The 22801-nt window shown below is 46.2% G+C and overlaps 1 protein-coding gene across 7 annotated transcripts in view; it reads left to right on the forward strand.

Annotated features, from left to right (window-relative positions):
• ddc (dopa decarboxylase) overlaps positions 1-22801 on the forward strand; it is a 120623-nt gene that overhangs the window by 4716 nt on the left and 93106 nt on the right. For 6 of the 7 annotated variants that reach the window (XM_086038623.1, XM_086038625.1, XM_086038628.1 and 3 more), the window contains 3 exons: positions 20265-20378; positions 20471-20590; positions 21111-21284. In XM_086038623.1, coding sequence (XP_085894749.1) covers positions 20265-20378; positions 20471-20590; positions 21111-21284 — 408 coding nt within the window. The remainder of the gene's footprint in view (positions 1-20264; positions 20379-20470; positions 20591-21110; positions 21285-22801) is intronic. The other variant, XM_086038629.1, reaches the window with a different exon arrangement.

A 22801-nucleotide genomic window follows, 5' to 3' on the forward strand; every position in this document is an offset into this window, starting at 1 on the left:
AATCAAAAGAAAATTCATAAACAGTAGAAAAGTTAATGAAACAAATATTTATCCCCAGCCCTCCCACCTCCGAAAAAAAAAAAAATCTGAATTGAGAATCGTTTGGAACCGGAATTGAATTGGGGAACCGGAATCACCCAAATTCAAATGATGCCCAACCCAAATCATAGTCCATCCCTGAAGACATCTACAAATGTATTTTTCATGGTAGTGGTAGCACCAGCTAACTTGTTAAAGAAATACATGTTTTATTCTTTGATGTTTCTCCGAGCAGGTTATCCAGATGTACCTCATATTTGTTCAGAAGAGTGGGCCTTCATGATGTTAAAACACACAGTTTGTGATTTTTTGCGAAAAACTGTTGCCATGGCAATGCACAGTTCGTCAATAAAACAACGCTGAAACATAAAAACTCATGAAACTTTGCACACACATGAGGCTTGGTGAAATCAACATTTTATTATTTCATTGTGAATATTTTAAAAAATGGCTTGCTAGCGCCTCCTGCAATTTTTTTTAAAAGCAAGCCTGTATGTTTCACTAAGAGCTAAGGAAAATTTGGTAGTAAAGCCAAAATCTACAAAAAAGTTTCTTGGAGCCATATGCTAAACCAAAAAGCAAGTCCGCCATTTTGAATTTACTTTAAAAGTGTTATGAGTGGTTGTTACGTGATCTATCAGGTGCTATGCAGTTGCTATGATCCTTTTATGCTTTGTCCTTTATTATGTCATAAAGGTCTGATGTCTTAACAGTGTATGTTTGAGTTACTCAGTGACACGTTGTCAGTACGTCAAACCTTTTTCGAGTGAGGATGAAAACTCTCTTCCAGTCTCTGATCTCTGTTGTAACTTTGTATTTTTGTTGATAAAGACTTTTTACTCTTCAACTTCCGTGTCATGTCTGCGTATGGGTCCAAATCCCTATCCACATGTGACAGAATGTACTGACCAGTCATGGACCCAGCCGACTCAGAACACAATCCTTCAAGCCGAAGAGGTCACCACCTGCTCCTAACTATCCCTCCAACTCCAATCAGGGAGTGATTGTCTCACCGGCTACTGCTTTGCCTTTTCACTTGGAATCTCTCGTGTCGCTCCTCCATGATGGGTCGCTCAGGCCATTGCAAGTCACAGTCTGCCTCCAACCGCCCTCAGCCTGCCGATCACCCCCACACCCTTCGTGTAAGCTCTGTCTTTTCTTCCACGTCTCTCTCATCTTTGCCATCTACTTGTCCTAGTTTTGCACATTCCCCTTCTAGTTTAACAGCTGATGTTTTGTTTTTAGACAGATTTTTCTGACTGTGAAGATGGCTATGATTTGGTTAATCACCTTTCTGATTCTGATATTTTGGGCTTCCTGGTTTTTCAAGCCCTTGTCAGTTTTTGGCACATTTTACCAATGATGAGCCCTTCATTTCCAATTCAGATTTTGACACTGATTTTGGTTTTCCCGGTACCTTCCCCAGTCACTATTCAAGCCCTTGTCAGTTTTTGTCACGTTTTTCTGATGATGATCCCTTAGTGTCCACTCCAGAACCCTTCCCATTATACCCTGGCTTGGGCGCCCGGTTGGCCATTTACACGGGACTCCCGCGGTCCAATGTAGGCGCCCGAGTAGAGATTCTTGTTCCTGCCATTCAGCCTTTTTCCAAGTCACGTCATTACGAACCTATACCCAAGCCACTACACTCCCCGCCTTTTTTGGCCCCTTGTTCACTGCGTACTTCTTCACCGAGTCCCGTTCATCCTGTTTCTTCTAGTTTACCTTCCTCACCCTTTGTACTCCCAATCCCTCGTCTCTCGTGTGCTTCCCAACCTCTATAGTGGCAAGCTGATGAGGCAGGGCCCCGTGCCGGCCTTCGGCAGTGCAAGGCCCCCTTCCCGGCACCTCTGCAACTACAGGCTCCCATACCGACCTCCTCGGCAGTGCTAGGCCCCCTTCTCTGCGCTTCGGCGAATGCAGGCTCCCACACCAGTGCCTCGCCAGTGCTAGGCCCCCTTCCTGGCACCTCGGCAACTACAGGCTCCCATGCCGGCTCCTCGGCAGTGCCACGCCCCATTCCCGGCGCCTCAGCAAATGCAGGCCCCCGTTCCAATGCATTGGCAGTGCCAGGCCTCCTTCCCAGCACCTCGGCAACTACAGCCTCCCATGCCGGCTCCCCTGCAGTGCCAGGCGCCCTTCCTGTTGCGTCAGAAAATGCAGTCCAGCCTGGCTCATAGTGGCGCTTCTTTGGTTTGTCGTGTCAGTTGGTCACCCCTTTTTCCCTGAACTTCAATACACCTTTTGTCATGGACTGTCAGGTGTAACAGACTGTTGTGCTCTTGAGTAACGTGTGGTATGCTGGGAAAGTATTGTTTTGTTTAAAATTAAACAAGGGCTTGTGGAATATCAAGAAGTCTTTGCTCCTTCGGCTATCCAACAACACCCGTCCATGACTGATTAACCCCTCGACGCACCACCACCCGTTACAACGTCGAGTAGATTCAAGTCATGAATTTGATCCCAAATATTCTTTTTGTTCTTGCTCATGTACTCCACTATTTCCTCTTCAGTTAAAAAAAAATATATACTTCTTTCTAGCAGGGTTTGAACTCATCGTGCGGCGTGTGACAGGCCTTGCGTTTTAAAAAAAACACTGCACAAGGAACGAAGATAACACCAATACAATTTTTTTTTATCTTTGTTCCTAACTGTTTAAGTTCGTTCCTTGTTGTTCATTGCAAAGAACTTTGCTTCACACTAGTTTGTACGCATTGTTGGGCAAGTTACTTCCAAAATGTAATTTACAGTACAGTAAGTATTCTCTAGTAAGGAATCATATTTGCATTGTTCAATCTTTCCTTATAACAAAACTTCCTTATGTGAAAAAACGACTACGGTACATGTCCTGTATGAACGTGCAAGTATGTTAACAAAATACATGTGGAACAAAACACAGGCAATATAATGCCCAAAAAAATATTTTCCCCCAAATTTTTACTAAACAAAAACTGCACTATAAAGTACAGGTATATGAACATAATACAGTACAGTATAACAAACATGGTCCAAATACTGTTGAAAAAATACTGTAAATACTGTAACACCAATGCAGTACAGTACTTAACTACAATAAACTGTACTGTATTTTAGTGTTGATTTTTCTCAGACTTGGGAAAAAAAAATAGTCTATTTTGAGTTGTTGTGTTGGCTTCATTCTTTGCTGTATGAAAATGTTTGTCTGCGTATCATACAGTTTTGTTGCTAATTGCAAGAAACTGTCCCGTTGATCATCACTGATGTCTGGGGGTTCTTGTGCATACAAAAGCATTTTTGATGCCATCTCCATAGCTCTCTTGCTGGACGGTGGGTCTACATCAGGACTTTTTTCGTAGATTTGAGTTTTTCCGACTCCAAGTGTCTCCTGGATGTTTTTTACTTTGTGTCCAGCTTCACATAATCGGATGCATTTCACTCTCTCTTTCACGGTCATTACCGTTCTTCTTTGTTTGGATGCCATGAACTACTGACAAAATGTAAATGAATAAATTTAAAATCTTTAGCAATTTCAGTAAAACACATGCCAAATAAGTAACTTACATGTCGCCGTTTTGGATCCGATGATGGCGGAGCGGTCAGAGTTTTTCCATAGTACGAGCGGGAGCTGCTTGAGGTTTATGCAACTGCGGGCTTCCCTATGGGTTCCGGATACAGTACCGGAACTTCCGTTGGAAGTAATCGATCGTTAATGTAATATAGTGGAAGGAAATGTAATGCATACGTTTTTTTCCGAGTGAGGGAATTTCTGTTTGATCCGATGATGGCGGAGCGGTCAAAGTTTTTCCGTAGTATAGAGCATGGATAGCTTGAGTTTGCGCTCACTGGGGGCTTCGCTATTGGTTCCGGATTCCGGATACCAGAACATCCGTTGTCAGGAATCGATTGTTAATGTAATATAGGAGTAGAAAATTTAATGCATACTTGTTTTTTTTTTTACAGGTAAGGGAATTTCCATTTGACAGAGGTCCGTAGGTGGGAATATTTACTGTATTACATATTCCTAATTACTTGCATGTGAGAGTAATACGTAATAGTAAGATTTCGACGCTTTAAAAGCAAAATGCAAAATTTGCTACCATACTGTAGCTGGTAAAGTTAACTTGAGCATATCGTCGCTGTCATGTGAAAAATACTTATCTCCATTTTTTTTCATTTTATTATTTTTACATGAATCATGTTTCCGTGTTACAGACATTGCATTAAAGTGAAAATGAAAAAAAAAATTCCATGTGTTTTTCACAGGACAGCGACAGGACAGCAACGATATTTAACTATTAACTACTAACTATTTTCCGGGCTATAAGCCGCACCGTTATATAAGCCGCACACACTCATTTTTTTTCTTTTTTCTTTTTTAGAAAATTGTGAAAAAAAAAACTATATAAGCCGCACCTTTATATAAGCCACACCTATCTCTGTTAAAAACTTTTATATGATTATGAAGTGTAAATGTACATGTATGTACCTGAGCAGATTCCTTCCTAACAGTGCCTTTTAACACTGCAGCAACGTTGCTGATTAAAATGGAAACCAAGAGAAAATAAACAGTACTTAAAGTCATTTTACTGACGGCTGCCGCTCCAGTTTGTCAGCTAATGTCCATCTATTGTTCTACTACATTCTACATATTCACCTGTCTTGTTTTATGTTAATAAAATCAGCCAATCTAACACACGACGTGCTGCCAATTGTACTAAATCAACAATAACATTTCACATCGAAACAACAGAACATACGTAACATCAGACAATCCCATTCATGTGCAATTCAGGGACCTCTCGGAAAACATAAAATCAAATAATTACAGCACCTAATCCAATAACCTAGTTACATGTTACCTTGCCTGTTGAACACCTCCACCTGCAGTCACATCCAGTTAATGGCACCTGTATTGTATTGAATTGTACTGTAATTCCGGTTAGACCCCGAGCGGTGGAAGAAAAATCCACAGAATAGCCGCACCGGAATATAAACCGCATGGCTCAAAATCTAGGAAAAAAGTCGTGGTTTATAGTCTGGAAAATACGGTATATAGTGTGGGCAATAAAATGAAATGCTTAGACTCTATGATAGATGATCACTACCTTTGATCAATATGTGTATCAATAAGATTATTTTTTTTAATATAAATATTGGAACTGATATTTTGTCCAGTAGTGTTGGGTCGTTCGTGAACGATTCATTCAAAAAGAACAAATCTTTTCAGTGAACGTGAGTGAATGGATCACTTCCTGAAGTGATTCCTTCTTTTCTCAGTTCATTTGAGCTCAGCCAATTAACCAATCACCAGCCAACGTCAGATGTAAGCGGGATTTACTGAACATACTGCCACGCTATTGGCCTTCACGAAGGAATCAGTGATGTCATTTCCTGTTCACCAACGATTCGGTGAGTGAACGGGTCTCTGCGGGAATCAGTGATCTAATTTCCCGTTCACCAACGATTCAGTGAGTGAATGTGTCTCTGCGGGAATCAGTGATCTCATTTCCCGTTCACCAACGATTCAGTGAGTGAATGTATCATCGGTGAGTGAACGTATCGCTGCAGGAATCAGTGATGTCATTTCCCGTTCACCAACGATTCGGTGAGTGAACGTGTCGCTGCGGGGATCAGTGATGTCATTTCCCATTCACCAACGATTCAGTGAGTGAACACGTCGCTGCCATTTCTCGTTCACGCGAACGAGAACTCCATGCAGTGAGTGAGTGAACTGAGAAAACGGATTTGGATGACTAAATCAAGCTATGCTTTAGACTTGCGTTCAGCAATAAGGAAATACTTGCAATTTTTGCACATAATGCTCAGACTATAAGTATTGGGACTCAGAGAGAAAAAGACTTGGTCCTTTTCAAAGACAAAACCAGTCGGAACGTGTTGGACATGTTGGCTTTTGTCCAGCACGCGATTCTGAGTGGACAGATACAAGGTTATCGCTGCTTACTGTAACAAAATTTACTCACTTACTGTACTGTTACTTATATAACGCGTTACAAACCCCAGCACTGCTTGTCTTTAATTTTTTTAAGTTACTTGTGCCCCTTAAATTGTAACAGCATCCCTCTCTGATTTCGAACAGCTTCTGACTACTGTGGCAAAGTTGGTTATTGTATGCTTGGAACATTATTTGTGCTGTTTTGGATTAAACTAAGTCACATAATTCATTCTTTTTAACTTTGTTCAATAAATAGCTGTATGTTGATGGTATGTTGACTGCTAGTTTTATTATATCTTGTTAATAATGTATTTGTATGTATTCTTGAATACAGATGAGAAGCCAGGGTGTATCTAATGTTTTGGCCAACATGGCCACCTCATTAGATACACAAAAAAATAAAAAGAAGTGATGTGAACAGTTTAATGTTGGAACTGAGAGAGAGCTGTATAGTATAACAGGAAGCACCATATGATAGGCTAATACAGTTGCCAGGCGAAGTCACTGAGGGCGGGAGGGGCTCTGTCATGACCCACAGCTGTCAGTTAATTACAGTTGCGTGGCCACATGCGTGGTCTCACGACTTCACGGTTAACGATACGGATTCCACAAAGAGCTCATTAGAAGCACAAGGTTTTGGGGAGGACAAACATGTTCTCATTTTGTTTTGTTTTTTTCTCTGAGAAAAACAATGACTGAATTAGGGCAGTTTAAACTTATACTAAGGAAAATAACAGGAAAAGGCAATAAAATTAATGTTGTGGTCAATGGATGTCTTTTTGTCAGTGCTCCTTGGTTCAATTATAATAAAAGCAACACAAACATTGTTTTTCTGAAAGAAGACACTTAAGACAAATAAATGGCCAAATATGGTCCAAACTGAACTAATATTGTCACCATAGTGATGAGTTTTTATTATTTTTATTTTTAGATAGATATTTCTGACAGCTCACTCTAATTTAACGAGCTCCACTGTTGATACAACATCAAAGTTAAACCTCATTTTTAAAAATATATTTTACTCACTCTTTAAACAGGAGGGCAAGTGTACATTTTCAGAATACAACTTTGACACTGGGCTAAATATGGGAATAGTCACAAAATAAATTGAAAATCACATCTTTCAGTTCCTGTAAGGAAATGGAGTGGGTCTTGGAAAAAGACCCCAATTTTGTGGATTTTACACGGCACTCCATTCATTTTAATGAGACTTTTTTTTTGACATGGTTTTCTGGGACTTGAGTCGCCATGGTAACACAGAATGATGCAAATTAACCCTTTCATGCAAAGTGGTCACTACAGTGGACAGCTATTTAAAAGTTGCTTTTGCCTATATTAATTAATCTTATAAATATATTTATATTTTAAATAATAACATTAAATCATAATTAATGCATGAGAGGGTTAAAAATATTTTTTTTAATTTAGATTAATTAATACAGGCGAAAGCAACTTTTAAATAGCTGCTCACTGTAGTGACCACTATGCATGAAGGGGTTAAATTACGAATAGAGTCACGTCGAGATGCACCTTTAGATACGTCATTTGTACGGTTACGTTAAACAGTGTGGGCTTAATTCTCGCAGGAAAAAAGTGGCAGAATAAAAATGTATACTAGACAATGTGCAATTTCTGGAGAAATTGTGTGTGAATGCTGAAATGCTGATGAAAAAGTAACTAAACATAAATCTGTCTGAGGTGGGAAGGGTACCACTTGCACTCACCACTGAATTACTGTTTACTCAACGTGTGAGAAGCCTAATGTTTGAACCATATTGCAAAAACAACTAGTAATCTCAACACCACGATGCCATCCGTGCCAATTATCAAGATAACAGGATTCAGCTAGTCAATACAAGGCACATGCCAGTGATGATACAGTGGTCCCTCGTTTATCGCGGGGGTTACGTTCCAAAAATAAATGGCAATAGGTGAAATGTGCGAAGTAGGAACACCTTTTTTTTTGCGATTATTATACAGTGTTTTAAGGCTGTAAATTGTCATGTGAGGATCGGGATTTGGACCCATTCGCAGATATGACACGGATGTTGAAGAGTAAAACGTCTTTATCAAGGATACAAATACAAAGTAACAACAGAGATCATGACTGGAAGAGAGTTTGCATCTTCACTCCAAGAAAGTTTGACGTACTGACAATGTGTCAGTGTGTAACTCAAAAATTTAAACTGTAAGACTTCAAGCCTATATGCAATCATAAAGGACAAAGCATAAAAGGACCATAGCAACTGCAGAGCAACTGATACATCACGTAAACAACCAGTTATAACAACAGTGACAATCTAGTGGCCCTCCTGAAGGCCAGACAAGAGGTCCTTGGTGGGGCCAGTCCGGTGGGCGTCCAGGAGGCCAGACAAAAAGGTCTTGGCTGGACAAGTCTGGTGGGGAACCCGGAGGCCAGATGAGAGGGTCTTGGTGGGACCAGTCCTGTGGGTGTCTAGGGGGCCACACAGGGGATGAAGGCAGCCTCAGGCCTTACGCCGCTGTAGCAGAATCCAAGAGCAGCCGCAGAGGTTGCGCCACCAGAGCCGAGTCAGAGGGCAGCCGAAGGTCTTGTGCCGTCGTAGCAGAATCCAAGGGCAGCCGCAGAGGTTAAGCTGCCGGAGCAATCGTAGCAGAATCCAAGGGCAGCCGCAGAGGTTGTGCGCCGAAGCCGAGTCAGAGGTCAGCCGAAGGCCTTGCCCCGCCGGAGCAGAATTAGAGGGCAGTCGAAGGCCTTGCGCCATCGTAGCAGAATCCAAGGGCAGCCGCAGAAGTTGCGCCGCCGTAACAGCGTCAGAGTCTTGTGGCGCTGAGGAACTAGGATAGGGGCCTGCATTTGCTGAGGTGCCAGGAAGAGGATCTGGCACTGCAGAGGAACCGGCATGGAGCCTGTAGTTACCGAGGTGCCGGGAAGAGGGCCTAGCCTTTCAACACCCCCAAAATTCCTACTTCCCACACATTCAACTCATTCACACTTAAAAAAGCCACACAACTTCACCATTCATTTCCAGTGGACCAGTGTTATTGGCCGTTGGTCTCCCCAGTGCGGCGGCCATCTTGGGCAGGGACATTCTCTAGAGTGGGGATACTCCCCCTGAGGTCTCACCAGTGCGGCGGCCATCTTAGGCAGGGACATTAGCTAGACAGGGGATACACACCCCGAGATCTCCCCAGTGCGGCGGCCATCTTGGACAGGGCCATTAGCTAGACTGGGGATACTCACCCTGAGGCCTCCCCGTTGTGGGGGCCATCTTGGACAGGGACATTAGGTAGACTGGGGATACTCACCCCGAGGTATCCCCGGTGCGGCGGCCATCTTGGGCAGGGACATTAGCTAGACTGAGGATACTCACCCCGATCTCCACAGTGCGGCTGCCATCTTGGGAAGGGACATTTGCGAGACTGGGGATACTCACCCCGAGGTCTCCCCAGTGTGGCGGCCATCTTGGGCAGGGACATTTGCTCGACTTGGGATACTAACCCCGAGGTCTCCCCGGTGCAGCTGCCATCTTGGACAGGAGCATTAGGTGGACTGGGGATAGTCACCCCGAGGTCTCCTGAGTGTGGTGGCCATCTTGGTCAGGGACATTAGCTAGACTGGGGATACTCATCCCGTGGTCGCCACATTGCGGCGGCCATCCTCGACAGGGACATTAGATAGATTGGGGATACTTACCCTGAGGTCTCCCCAGTGCTGTGGCCATCTTGGGCAGGGACATTAGCTAGACTGGGGATATGTACCCCGAGGTCTCCCCAGTGCGGCGGCCATCTTGGTCAGGGAAATTAGGTAGACTGGGGATACTCACCCTGAGGTCTCCCCAGTGCGGTGGCCATCTTGGTCAGGGACATTAGGTAGACTAGGGATACTCACCCCGAGGTCTCTCCAATGCGGCGGCTATCTTGGGGGAGGACCCAAAATGAACAGGAAGTGACCCATATTCAACAGGAAGTGAACCCAAAAGACACGGAAATGAACAAGTGACCCAAATGGCCCGTAAATGTACAGGAAGTGACCCAAATAACCCGGAAATGGACCAGAAGTGGTCTAAATGACCCGGCAATGAACCGGAAGTGACCCAAATGACCTGGAAATGGACCAGAAATGGTCCAAGTGACCCGGAAATGGACCGGAAGTGGTCAAAATTTACCCGGTAATGGACCGGAAGTGACCCAACATGACCCGGAAATGGACCGGAAGTGACCCAAATGACACGGAAATGGACCAGAAGTGCTCCAAATTACCCGGCAATGAACCGGAAGTGACCCAAATGACCCGGAAATGAACCAGAAGTGGCCCAAATGACCCAAAAATGGACCGGAAGTGACCGGAACAACACGGAAATGGACCGGAAGCTACCAAATGACCTGGAAATTAACCGTAAGTGATCCAAAGGACCAGGAAATGGACCGGAAGTGGTCCAAATGACCTGGAAATGGACCAGAAGTGGTCCAAAATTACCAGGAAATGGACCGGAAGTGACCCAAATGACCCGGAAATTGACCGGAAGTGACCCAAATGACCCGGAAGTCTTTTCTTCCCTTATTATTTTTTATGTCCTCCTCATTCCAGGCTATTCTCTATGATTTGAGGTCATTCAACTTTATTCAGTATCGTTTCAACGCATTCCACAGTTTTTCATAGAGGTCATTGAACTTCACTCAGTATCATTCAACATGATTCAACTTCATTCCACTTTATTCAACTTCATTCAGTATCATTCGAATTCATTCAGTTTCATTTAATTTCATTCCACTTAATTCTACTTCATTTCAATTCATTACTTTTCATTCGATTTCATTCCACTTAATTCAGTATCATTCAACTTCATTCAGTATCATTCAACTTCAGTCAGTATCATTCAACTTCATTCAACTACATTCAACTTCATTCAAATCAACTTCATCCCACTCGTTTCTACTTCATTTCATTAATTCCTTTTCATTCAATTTCATTCAAATTCATTCCACTTAATTCAGAATCATTCTACTTCATTTAGTATCATTCAACTTAATTGAGTATCATTCAACTTAATTCAGTATCATACAACTTCATTCAACTACATTCAACTTAATTCCAACGCATTCCGTAGTTTTCATTCACCTTCCTTCGCCTTCACACGCAATTTCTCCATAAATTGCATTCTCTAGTATTACTACGATATTGCTCCTTTTTTGCCACTACAAAACTTTGGCGTGCCGCTACTTCCACATACTTCACCGGATTCACCCCGTTCAAACATAAAACTATTCCAAAAATTCATGCCATGGCTGCTCCTTTTCGTTTTCACCTCTAATATTTATGGTTCCCCAAAATTCAATCTTTTTCACCCCAAAAAACCCCACTCATTTCCAATGGCACATACAACACTTCCCCATTTGCTGCGTTGGTGGATTCCCGCTCAGTCCACAATATTTCATAGAGGTCATTCAACTTCATTCAACTTCATTCAGCTCTTTCAACTCACTGCACCAGTATCATTTAACTTTATTCAGTATCATTCAACTTCATTCAGCTTTATTCAACTTCATTCCACTTTAAATTTTAATGAACAACATATTAAGTTCCAAACATAAGAAATGATCAATTGTGACTCGCATATATCTCACGCTCCCGGCTCCGGCCTCCCTGTGTGGAGTTTGCATGTTCTCCCCGTGCCTGCGTGGGTTTTCTTTGGGTTCTCCGGTTTCCTCCCACATTCCAAAAACATGCATGGTAAGTTGATTGGACTCTCAAAATTGCCCCTAGGTGTGATTGTGAGTGCGGATGTTTGTCTCTGTGTGCCCTGCGATTGGCTGGCAACCAATTCAGGGTGTGCCCCACCTACTGCCCAAAGACAGCTGGGATAGGCGCCAGCATGCCCCGCAACCCTTGTGAGGATAAGCGGTGGATGGATATCTCACGCTTCCGCTGACTGCCGTCCATCTGTCCGGACGCGGCTTCGCTGTTGTTTTTTTTAACTCTCCTTTCCCGAGAGATAAAACATTGTTATATGTAGTTGTCATCTTTTTTTTCTCTCCTGGGAGAGAAGATGAGAACAAACTGACATGCCACTTTCAATTACATTTGGAAATGAAACTAAACAAAACATGACAGGTTCCCGGGGTCTTGCAGCAGCTCCCATGGTTGCCAAGCGATCAAGTGTAAGTTAATCCTCTTTATTGACATTTGTGTCCTCTTCTCCCTCACTAAATTAAATTTAGTATGAACGCATTCTGTTTGAGACATGGCACGGAGCAGATCTATTCAAATTTTAGCCAATCAGAACGCAGAATATAATGCAGGTGGGGTTTGTATGCTGTAAAAAACAGCATGCTGAATTGCACTGTAAAAAAAAACAAAAAAAAACTGCAATGCAGCAAGTCCGCAAAAGGTGAACCACCAGACCTGTATTTTCATCCGTTGCCGGGATTGGTCAAAACAAAAGTTTGGTAGGCGTCCCTCCGTCCTTATTGATAAAACTGATAGTCCTCGGAGCCTGTCCGTCCGCGTCCTTTTAAAGCGCTTCCGTCCGTACATTACCTCGGGCCGCATACTAAAAGCAAAGTGTATGAAGTGTAGTGTATGATGTGCTTCCTCCATGAGTGAGCTTTGGCTGTCAACACAGGCTCTCCATTTTCCCCCCCACTGGTGATGGGCATGACAGTTCTTTTCAGCGAACTGAATCATTAGAATCAGTTCATCAAAAAGAACCGTTCAAAAGATTCAAAAGAAATTCATTCACTGAATCGGTCTCCCCCACCCCGCATCCCCGCACCCTCCCCACAAAGAAACACACCGCCCACCCACACACGAACAGTGAGTTTTAAAAAGAACAACTATTGTGCTCAACCTGATGTTGTAGTAATTGTAATTTGTGCATTTGTATTATTAATATTACTATAAAAAACATTGCAGCTATAATGTATAAACGAGAATGGCAGTACAGTACGTTCAATCACTGACTTGTTTGTGAACGGGAAATGCAACACGTTCACTCACTGAATCGTACGTGAATGGGAAACGCAGTAGGTTCACTCACTGAATCATTGGCGAACGGGAAATGGCAGTAGGTTCACTCACTGAATCGTTTGTGAAGGGGAAATGCAGTGCGTACACTCACCTGACTCGTTCGTGAACAGGAGGCTATGTCATTGATTTCTTCGTGAACGGGAAGTTACCTCACTGATTCCTTCATGAACGCCAATAGTGTGGCAGTATGTTCATAAAATCCCTCCAACATCTGACGCCGGCTGCTGATTGTTTGCGAAGATTGACGACATGAGTGTGGCTGAGCTCAAATGAACAGAGAAAAGAATGAATCACTATGAATCACGTTCCTCTGTACCTGTTCTTTGCTTAAATAAAGGTCTATTAAAAAAAAAAAAAACACTTGAGGAAGTGAGCCGTCACCTTATCGTGGTCGAGGGGTTTGCGCGCCCCAATGATCCTAGGAGCTACGTTGTCTGGGGCTTTATGCCCCTGGTAGGGTCACCCATGGCAAACGGGTCCTAGGTGAGGGACCAGACTAAGCACGGCTCAAATAAGAATAATAAGAATAAGAATAAGAATGCCTTTATTGATCCCACAGTGGGGAAATTTTCATTGTTACAGTAGCAAAGATATAGGTCACACAGGGGCGGCGGCATAATGTGGCCATTAATGTATAACATTGACGGCAAACATTTAGAATCAAACCTATGTAGATATACGCAGTAACATGTGTATATACACATGTGTATACACACCAACCTACATCTACATAAAAAATATGAGGAACACTCATTTCGGCCTGTACATAGTACAGAGGAAAAAATACTCTAAGTGACAGTGCTGCAGTGCTGTAGTGAAATGTAAGGAACAGCATTGGATAAAAATAAAACTAGACTAACAGTAGTGGGGAATGTTGAGTATTGCACGGTATTACAGTAGTGGGGAATATTGGGTATTGCACGATACGAGCTCAGGTGCAGGACTGCACAATTGCACTAATGACCGCCAGTTTGTAGAGACTACACAATGTTCTTGTTAAAGAGTCTGACAGCAGCAGGCAAGAAGGAACGGCGGAATCTCTCCTTTGCACAGCGAGGGTGTAACAGTCTGTCACTGAAGGTGCTGTGGAGTGCTGTTAGGGTGCCCTGGAGGGGGTGGTCCGGGTTGCCCAGCATTGATGACAGCTTGGCCAACATCCTCCTGTCCCCCACCGAGTCCAGAGAGTCCAGGGAGCAGCCCAGGACAGAGCCGGCCCTCTTGACCAGTTTGTTCAGCCGCTTCTTGTCCCGGGCCGAGACGCCGCCTGCCCAGGTGACCACTCCCTGGAAGATGACCGATGCAACCACCGAGTCATAAAAGTTCCTGAGGGGTGTCCCCTGAACCCCAAAAGACCTCAGTCTCCTGAGGAGGAAGAGTCTGCTCTGACTCTTCCTATAGAGGGCGTCTGTGTTGTCGCACCAGTCCAGTTTATTGTTCAGATGAACACCCAGGTACTTGTAAGTTGAGACTCTCTCAACATCTGTTCCCCGGATGTTCACTGGTGCAGGTGAAGAGTGCTGGCGCCTACCGAAATCCACCACCATTTCTTTGGATTTCCCCGCATTGATCAGGAGGCGGTTCTGCTGGCACCAGTCCACAAAACCCTGAGTAAGTTCTCTGTACTCCCGATCATCTCCGCCTGTGATGAGGCTGACAATCGCAGAGTCGTCAGAGAACTTCTGCAGGTGACAGGTAGGGGTGTTGTAGTTGAAGTCCGAGGTGTAGAGGGTGAACAGGAAGGGAGCCAAGACAGTTCCCTGTGGGGCCCCCGTGCTGCAGAGGAGCACGTCAGACACACAGTCCTGTGTCCTCACATACTGTGGCCGGTTTGTGAGGTAGTCCTGGATCCATGTGGTGAGGTGGTGCGCCACCCCCGCCCGCTCCAGCTTGTCTCCCAGTAGGGTGGGCTGGATGGTGTTGAAAGCACTGGAGAAATCAAAGAACATGATCCTCACAGTGCTCCCCGCCTTCTCCAGGTGGGAGAGTGAAGTGTGGAGGAGGTAGATGATGGCATCATCCACACTGATGCCAGGCTGGTATGCGAACTGGAGTGGGTCCATTGAGGAGCTCACCAGGGGGCGCAGGTGGACAAGGACCAGTCTCTCCAGGGTCTTCATCAGGTGAGACGTCAGCGCCACCGGTCTAAAGCTGTTGAGCTCCTTCGGGTGGGGGGTCTTTGGCACCGGGACCAGGCAGGATGTTTTCCATAGCTGGGGGACCCTGCCCAGCTTCAGGCTCCCTTATGATGAATAAAATTAACGGACCACGTTTTCCCTCGCCCGGACGCGGGTCACCGGGGCCCCCTTCTGGAGCCAGGCCTGGAGGTGGGGCTCGATGGCGAGCGCCTGGTGGCCGGGCCTGCACCCATGGGGCCCGGCCGGGCTCAGCCCGAAAAAGACACGTGGGTCCCCCTTCCCATGGGCTCACCACTGGTGGGAGGGGCCAAAGGGGTCGGGTGCCGTGTGAGCTGGGCGGCGGCGGAAGACAGGGACCTTGGCGGTCCGATCCCCGGCAGCAAAAACTAGCTCTTGGGACATGGAATGTCACCTCTCTGGCAGGGAAGGAGCCTGAGCTGGTGTGTGAGGCTGAGAGGTTCCGATTAGATATAGTCGGGCTCACCTCCACGCACAGCTTGGGTTCTGGTCCCAGTCCTCTCAAGAGGGGTTGGACACTCTTCCACTCTGGAGTTGCCCAGGGTGAGAGGCGCCGAGCAGGTGTGGGCATACTTATTGCCCCCCGGCTTGGCGCCTGTACATTGGGGTTTACCCCGGTGGACGAGAGGGTAGCCTCCCTCCGCCTGAGGGTGGGGGGACGGGTCCTGACTGTTGTTTGTGCTTATGCACCAAACGGCAGCGCAGAGTACCCACCCTTTTTGGAGTCCTTGGAGGGTGTGCTGGAGGGCGCTCCACCTGGGGACTCCATCATTCTGCTGGGGGACTTCAATGCTCACGTGGGCAATGACAGTGAGACCTGGAGAGGTGTGATTGGGAGGAACGGCCCCCCCGATCTGAACCCGAGCGGTGTTCGGTTACTGGACTTCTGTGCTCATCACGGATCGTCCATAACGAACACCATGTTCAAGCATAAGGGTGTCCATATGTGCACTTGGCACCAGGATACCCTAGGCCGCAGTTCGATGATCGACTTTGTAGTCGTATCATCGGACTTGCGGCCGCATGTTTTGGACACTCGGGTGAAGAGAGGGGCGGAGCTGTCAACTGATCACCATCTGGTGGTGAGTTGGCTCCGATGGTGGGGGAAGATGCCGGTCCGACCTGGCAGACCCAAACGTATTGTGAGAGTTTGCTGGGAACGTCTGGCAGAATCCCCTGTCAGAAGGAGTTTCAACTCCCACCTCCGGCAGAACTTTTCCCACGTCCCGGGGGACATTGAGTCCGAGTGGACCATGTTTCGTGCCTCCATTGTTGAGGCGGCTGATCGGAGCTGTGGCCACAAGGTGGTCGGTGCCTGTCGTGGCGGCAATCCCCGAACCCGCTGGTGGACACCAGCGGTAAGGGATGCTGTCCAACTGAAGAAGGAGTCCTATCGGGCCTTTTTGGCCTGCGGGACCCCGGAGGCAGCTGACGGGTACCGTCTGGCCAAGCGGAATGCAGCTCTGGCGGTTGCTGAGGCAAAAACCCGGGTGTGGGAGGAGTTCGGGGAGGCCATGGAAAATGACTTCCGGACGGCTTCGAGGAAATTCTGGTTCACCATCCGACGTCTCAGGAGGGGGAAGCAGTGCACCATTAACACTGTTTATAGTGGAGATGGGGTGCTGCTGACCTCAACTCGGGACGTTGTGGGTCGGTGAGGAGAGTACTTCGAAGACCTCCTCAAATCCACCGACACGCCTTCCACTGAGGAAGCAGAGCCTGGAGACTCTGAGGTGGGCTCTCCTATCTCTGGGGTTGAAGTAACCGAGGTAGTCAAAAAGCTCCTCGGTGGCAAAGCCCCGGGGGTGGATGAGATCCGCCCGGAGTTCATAAAGGCTCTGGATGTTGAGGGGCTGTCATGGTTGACACGTCTCTTCAACATCGCGTGGATATCGGGGACAGTGCCTCTGGATTGGCAGACCGGGGTGGTGGTCCCCCTTTTTAAGAAGGGGGACCGGAGGGTGTGCTCCAATTACAGAGGGATCACACTCCTCAGCCTCCCCGGCAAGGTCTATTCAGGGGTGCTGGAGAGGAGGGTCCGTCGGAAGGTCGAATCCCGGATTCAGGAGGAGCAATGTGGTTTTCGTCCTGGCCGTGGAACAGTGGACCAGCTCTACACCCTCATTAGGGTCCTCGAGGGTGCATGGGAGTTTGCCCAACCGGTCTACATGTGTTTTGTGGACTTGGAGAAGGAGTTCGACCGTGTCCCTCGGGGAGTTCTGTGGGGGGTGCTTCGGGAGTACGGGGTACCGAGCCCCCTGATAAGGGCTGTCCGGTCCCTGTACCACCGATGCCAGAGTTTGGTCCGAATTGCCGGCAGTAAGTCGGATTCGTTTCCTGTGGGGGTTGGACTCCGCCAAGGCTGCCCTTTGTCACCGATTCTGTTCATAACCTTTATGGACAGAATTTCTAGGCGCAGCCGAGGTGTCGAGGGGGTGCGGTTTGGTGGCCTCAGTATTGCATCTCTGCTTTTTGCAGATGATGTGGTACTGTTGGCTTCTTCAAGCCGCGATCTCCAACACTCGCTGGAGCGGTTCGCAGCCGAGTGTGAAACGGTCGGAATGAAGATCAGCACCTCCAAATCTGAGACCATGGTCCTCAGTCGGAAAAGGGTGGCGTGCCCTCTCCGGGTCGGGGATGGGATTCTGCCCCAAGTGGAGGAGGTCAAGTATCTTGGGGTCTTGTTCACGAGTGAGGGTAAGATGGAACGGGAGATCGACAGGCGGATCGGTGCAGCGTCTGCTGTGATGCGGACCCTGTATCGGTCTGTCGTGGTGAAGAAGGAGCTTAGCCGAAAGGCAAAGCTCTCAATTTACCGGTCGATCTACGTTCCTACTCTCACCTATCTTCATGAGCTGTGGGTCATGACCGAAAGAACAAGATCTCGGATACAAGCGGCCGAAATGGGTTTCCTTCGCAGGGTGGTCGGGCTCTCCCTTAGAGATCGGGTGAGAAGTTCGGCCATCCGGGAGGGACTCAGAGTTGAGCCGCTGCTCCTCCGCATCGAGAGGAGCCAGTTGAGGTGGCTCGGGCATCTGATTAGGATGCCTCCTGGACGCCTCCCTGGTGAGGTGTTCTGGGCATGTCCCACCGGCAGGAGACCCCGAGGACGACCCAGAACACGCTGGAGAGACTCTGTCTCCCGGCTTGCCTGGGAATGCCTTGGGATCCTTCCGGAAGAGCTGGAGGATGTTGCTGGGGAGAGGGAAGTCTGGGCTTCCCTGCTGAAGCTGCTGCCTCCGCGACCCGACTTCGGATAAGCGGGAGATAATGGATGGATGGATGGCACTTGAGGAAGTGATCCATTCACTCATGTTCACTGAAAAGATTTAAGACCCAACGGTAATAAAAGCAGTACTCAGCAATGCTACCTCAGCAGAGTGGGTGGCATCAACATCTGCTCATTTTCATGAAACAGGTAAAATTTGGGGAGGAGAAAATATCTGGCGAAAAGAATTTGAAAAAATAATTAGGGAAACATTATGATTTTCCCTGAGGCAAAATGATCAAATTCCTCCATACTAAAAAAAATGATTGGGCAAAATATAACCTTCAATAAGCTTAAGATCCCAATACTTAAAGGGATGGTTGGGCCATGTTTTCACTAACACGTTAATTTTATATATTTTTTGATCAGGAAAATGAAAAGAGTTGTCATTTTCTCTTTTATTAATACATTTGGGAGAAATTAGGAAATAAGTGACTCCATGAATAACGGCTCTTGTTAATGAGGAGAATGGCCGTGCCACCTACCGTTCTATCCTTGTTCGGTCGGAGTCACCGAACCGGAACCGATTACACTCTCCATTGGAAATCATTGTACGTTCATTGCTATAACGTCCAAAACCGGTGATCAATTGGCACCAAAATTTATGTAGACATACCTACTAATGCCCACTTCAACATATCAAAAGGATTAACCTCTCCGTGGCTGATTTATGTGAGAATGACGAAATGTGGAAATGAGCAGAGCTACATAGATTTATGCAGGGACGAGCGCACACTGCTTCTTTGCTTGAAAAAAAAAAAAAAAAAATACACTGCTTCTTTGCTGATCACGGTTAGGACGAGCGAGGCATTTAACACCAGTCAGGATATTTACAGAGACTGAAGTGGGAATGAGGAGACGTGCACATTTATTTTGATGAGGAATGGCCTCAGTTTTTCAACCTACAACACGCCGTCCAATTTGGAACGTAACAGCCGAAATGGCGCGTTTCAATGCGGCCACACTTGGCTGCGGAGTCGGATGCGCACGTTCAAGACACCCTCGGTGTTGGATGAGGTCTTACCTCACTCTGATGCTGCTTCACTCTCGCGGCTGCAAGCGGTGTCAGACAACGCACGCAACTGCTTGGGAGGCAACTCCGCGACATGAAGACGCATACATGATCACCTCCACAAGCATTTTAGTACTGATGTCATTTTTACATGCAAACCTATTATATAAGTGCCAATGTTAAGCTCATCCAAGTGTCCCTTTAAATTTCCACATCAGAGTTAGAGGACTGCCACAAAAATTTCCCCTTGACATCAATTACATTTGAAATAATTTGTTCCAGAGTCCTACCAGTCATCACCATAAAATCCTTATTAACTGTACACAAAACGTTTAAGTAAACATTTTTAACTGTTGTACAAGTCTACAATAATGGCAAATGAGGAGAGAAGAGGGGTAATAAACTAGCTCAATCAATAAAGTTGAGTCAAGTTAATGCAGTGATACAAATATACAAAACTTGTTTTCTCTTTTGCCTTATCACTGTCCTCTTTTCATATCAAATATCATTTTCCTCATCATCTTTATATACTGTATTACATATCATATTTATTTTAAGACGACACAGGGTGGCACATACATCAACTCACAACAGTATTGGTGTATGCTGAAAGATCGCTCTGATGGCTCACATATGTATACATATATTTAAAATATGATTCCATATTTTTTCATTCAAATGTTTGTCTGACTTCAAATTGTACATTGTTTCAGATTTGTGTGTGTACTTCAAGGTACAATACTAACACTGGCCGCTCTATCTTGAATGGAACCCTGTGTGAAACCCCTCTTGTATCATTGAATCTGTGACCCTCCATTTTCTTAAGAAGTGATTGTTTCTTTTAATTCCAGATTACCCACTGGCACAGTCCATACTTCTATGCTTACTTCCCTGCCGCCTCCTCCTACCCTGCCATGTTGGCGGATATGCTGTGTGGAGCCATCGGTTGCATTGGATTCTCTTGGGTAACACAAATCAAAACATTGCTGCCTCTGAGACTCATCTTTTTTTTCCTGAGTGTTGAACATTTCATTTGTTTGTTTGTTTGCATATTAAGGCTGCCAGCCCAGCTTGCACAGAGCTGGAGACAGTGATGTTAGACTGGTTAGGAAAGATGCTGCAGCTACCAGAGTCTTTTATAGCTGGAACCCATGGTCATGGAGGAGGTGTCATCCAGGTAAATTTAGAACCCATATGACTTTATTGTGTGAAGGACTTTGCCTTCACACATATGTTATTCCTACAGTTTATTATTATTCCACTTTTTAACACTTTTTTGGCGTGCGACTCCTTCCACATTTTTCAGCCGTCTTCATTCAAGTTTCAAATCATTCCGAAAATTCATGCCTTCCGGCGTAGTATTTGTTTTCGTTTCCCCAATATTTCCCATTTTTCACCCCCAAAAAACCCATTCATTTCCAATGGCACTTTCAACATTTCCCATTTCAACCATTCCAATTTCAAATTCACAAGATTCCATCCATCCATCCATTATCGATACCGCTTATCCTCACAAGGGTCGCGGGGCATGCTGGATCCTATCCCAGCTGTCTTCGGGCAGTAGACAGGGGACACCCTGAATTGGTTGCCAGCCAATTGCACAACACACAGAGACAAACATCCGCACTCACAATCACACCTAGGGACAATTTAGAGAGTCCAATCAACTTACCATGCATGTCTTTGGAATGTGGGAGGAAACCGGAGTACCCGGAGAAAACCCACGCAGGCACGGGGAGAACATGCAAACTCCACACAGGGAGGCCGGAGCCGGGATCAAACCCACAACCTCTGAACTGTGCGGCGGACGTGCTGACCAGTCGACCACGGTGCCGCCCTTTCACAAGATTCAACTCATTCAACTCACATTGGTAAAGCTTGTCAACATACCCACAATTCCTACTTCCCCCAAATCCAACTTATTCACCCTTTAAAAAGCCACAAAAGATTCACCATTCATTTCCATTGGCAGATTTAACTTTTCGCTTTTACACCATTCCAATTTCAAATTCACAACATTCCACTCATTCACATTAAACCTTTAAACACCCCCCAGATTCCTACTTCCCACACATTCAACTCATTCACCCTTGAAAAAACCACACAAATTTCACTATTCATTTCCAGTGGCCCAGTGTTATTGCCCCTTGGTCTCCCCAGTGCGGCCGTCATCTTGGACTGGGACATTAGCTAGACTGTGGATACTCACCCCGAGGTCTCCCCAGTGTGGCGGCCATCTTGGGCAGGGAATTAGCTACACCCATGATTCTTGCCACTCAGCCAGCCCCAATAAGGCGGCCATCTTGTGCAGGGACATTAGCTAGACTGGAGATACTCACCCCGAGGTCTCCCCAGTGCGGCGGCCATCTTGGTCAGGGACATTTGCTAGACTGGGCATACTCACCCCGAGGTCTCCCCAGTGCGGCAGCCATCTTGGGCAGGGATTTAGCTACACCCATGATTCTCGCCCCTCCGCCAGCCCCAGTAAGGTGGCCATCTTGGAGAGGGACACAAGCTACAGCTATCACTCTGGCCCCTTGGCCTCCCCTGGTGTGGCAGCCATATTGTTCAAAAGTATTGGGACATCCAGAATTGTCATCCCCAGGTGTCCCTAATGAAGTGGCCGTGTTGTTCAAAAGTATTGGGACACCCAGAATTATCATCGCCAGGTGTCCCTAATGAAGCGGCTATACTGTTCAAAAGTATTGGGACACCCTGAAGTGACCCTCAGTGAGGTGACCTGGAAGTGACCCCAAGTGACCCGGAAGTGACCCCAGGTGACCCGAAAGTGACCACTAGTGACCCGGAAGTGACCCAAATGACCCAAAGTGACCTCCAAGTACCTGGAAGTGACCCTAAGTGACCCCAAGTGACCCGGAAGTGAGCCAAATGACCCACTTTATTCAGCTTCATTCCAACGCATTCTGCAGTTTCTTTTAGCTTCCTTCGCCTTCACACGCAATTTCTCCAGAAATTGCATTCTCTAATTTCACAATATTACTCCAATATTGCCATGCAGAACAGTGTTACATCAAACCTAAATTTACTGAATTCCCACATGATTTATGGTTTTTTTAGGTATGAGGGGCAGCGACGTGCAAATATTAGATGCTCTGGGCGAATGGCTGTTTTTGATGCCTCTGAAAAATAATTTTTGGACGCGGGTGGAAGTGGAGTGTGGTGCAGGGTCACTTTTTGAAGGTTATGCACCCTGGGTCGCAAACATCAACTAATCCACGATGGCCAACATACTGCTTATGCCCCAAACATTTTCATCATCAGGGGGCCCCCCCTGATGAGGGGTGGGATTCATGATGTCATGTCATCTTCCAAACCGCTTATCCTATACAGGGTCGCGGGGAATTGCTGGAGCCTATCCCAGCCGTCA

The sequence above is a fragment of the Filicampus tigris genome, chromosome 8 (assembly GCF_054856515.1).
Source record: "Filicampus tigris isolate MCC_2025a chromosome 8, RoL_Ftig_1.0, whole genome shotgun sequence".
In the NCBI taxonomy this organism is placed as follows: domain Eukaryota; kingdom Metazoa; phylum Chordata; class Actinopteri; order Syngnathiformes; family Syngnathidae; genus Filicampus; species Filicampus tigris.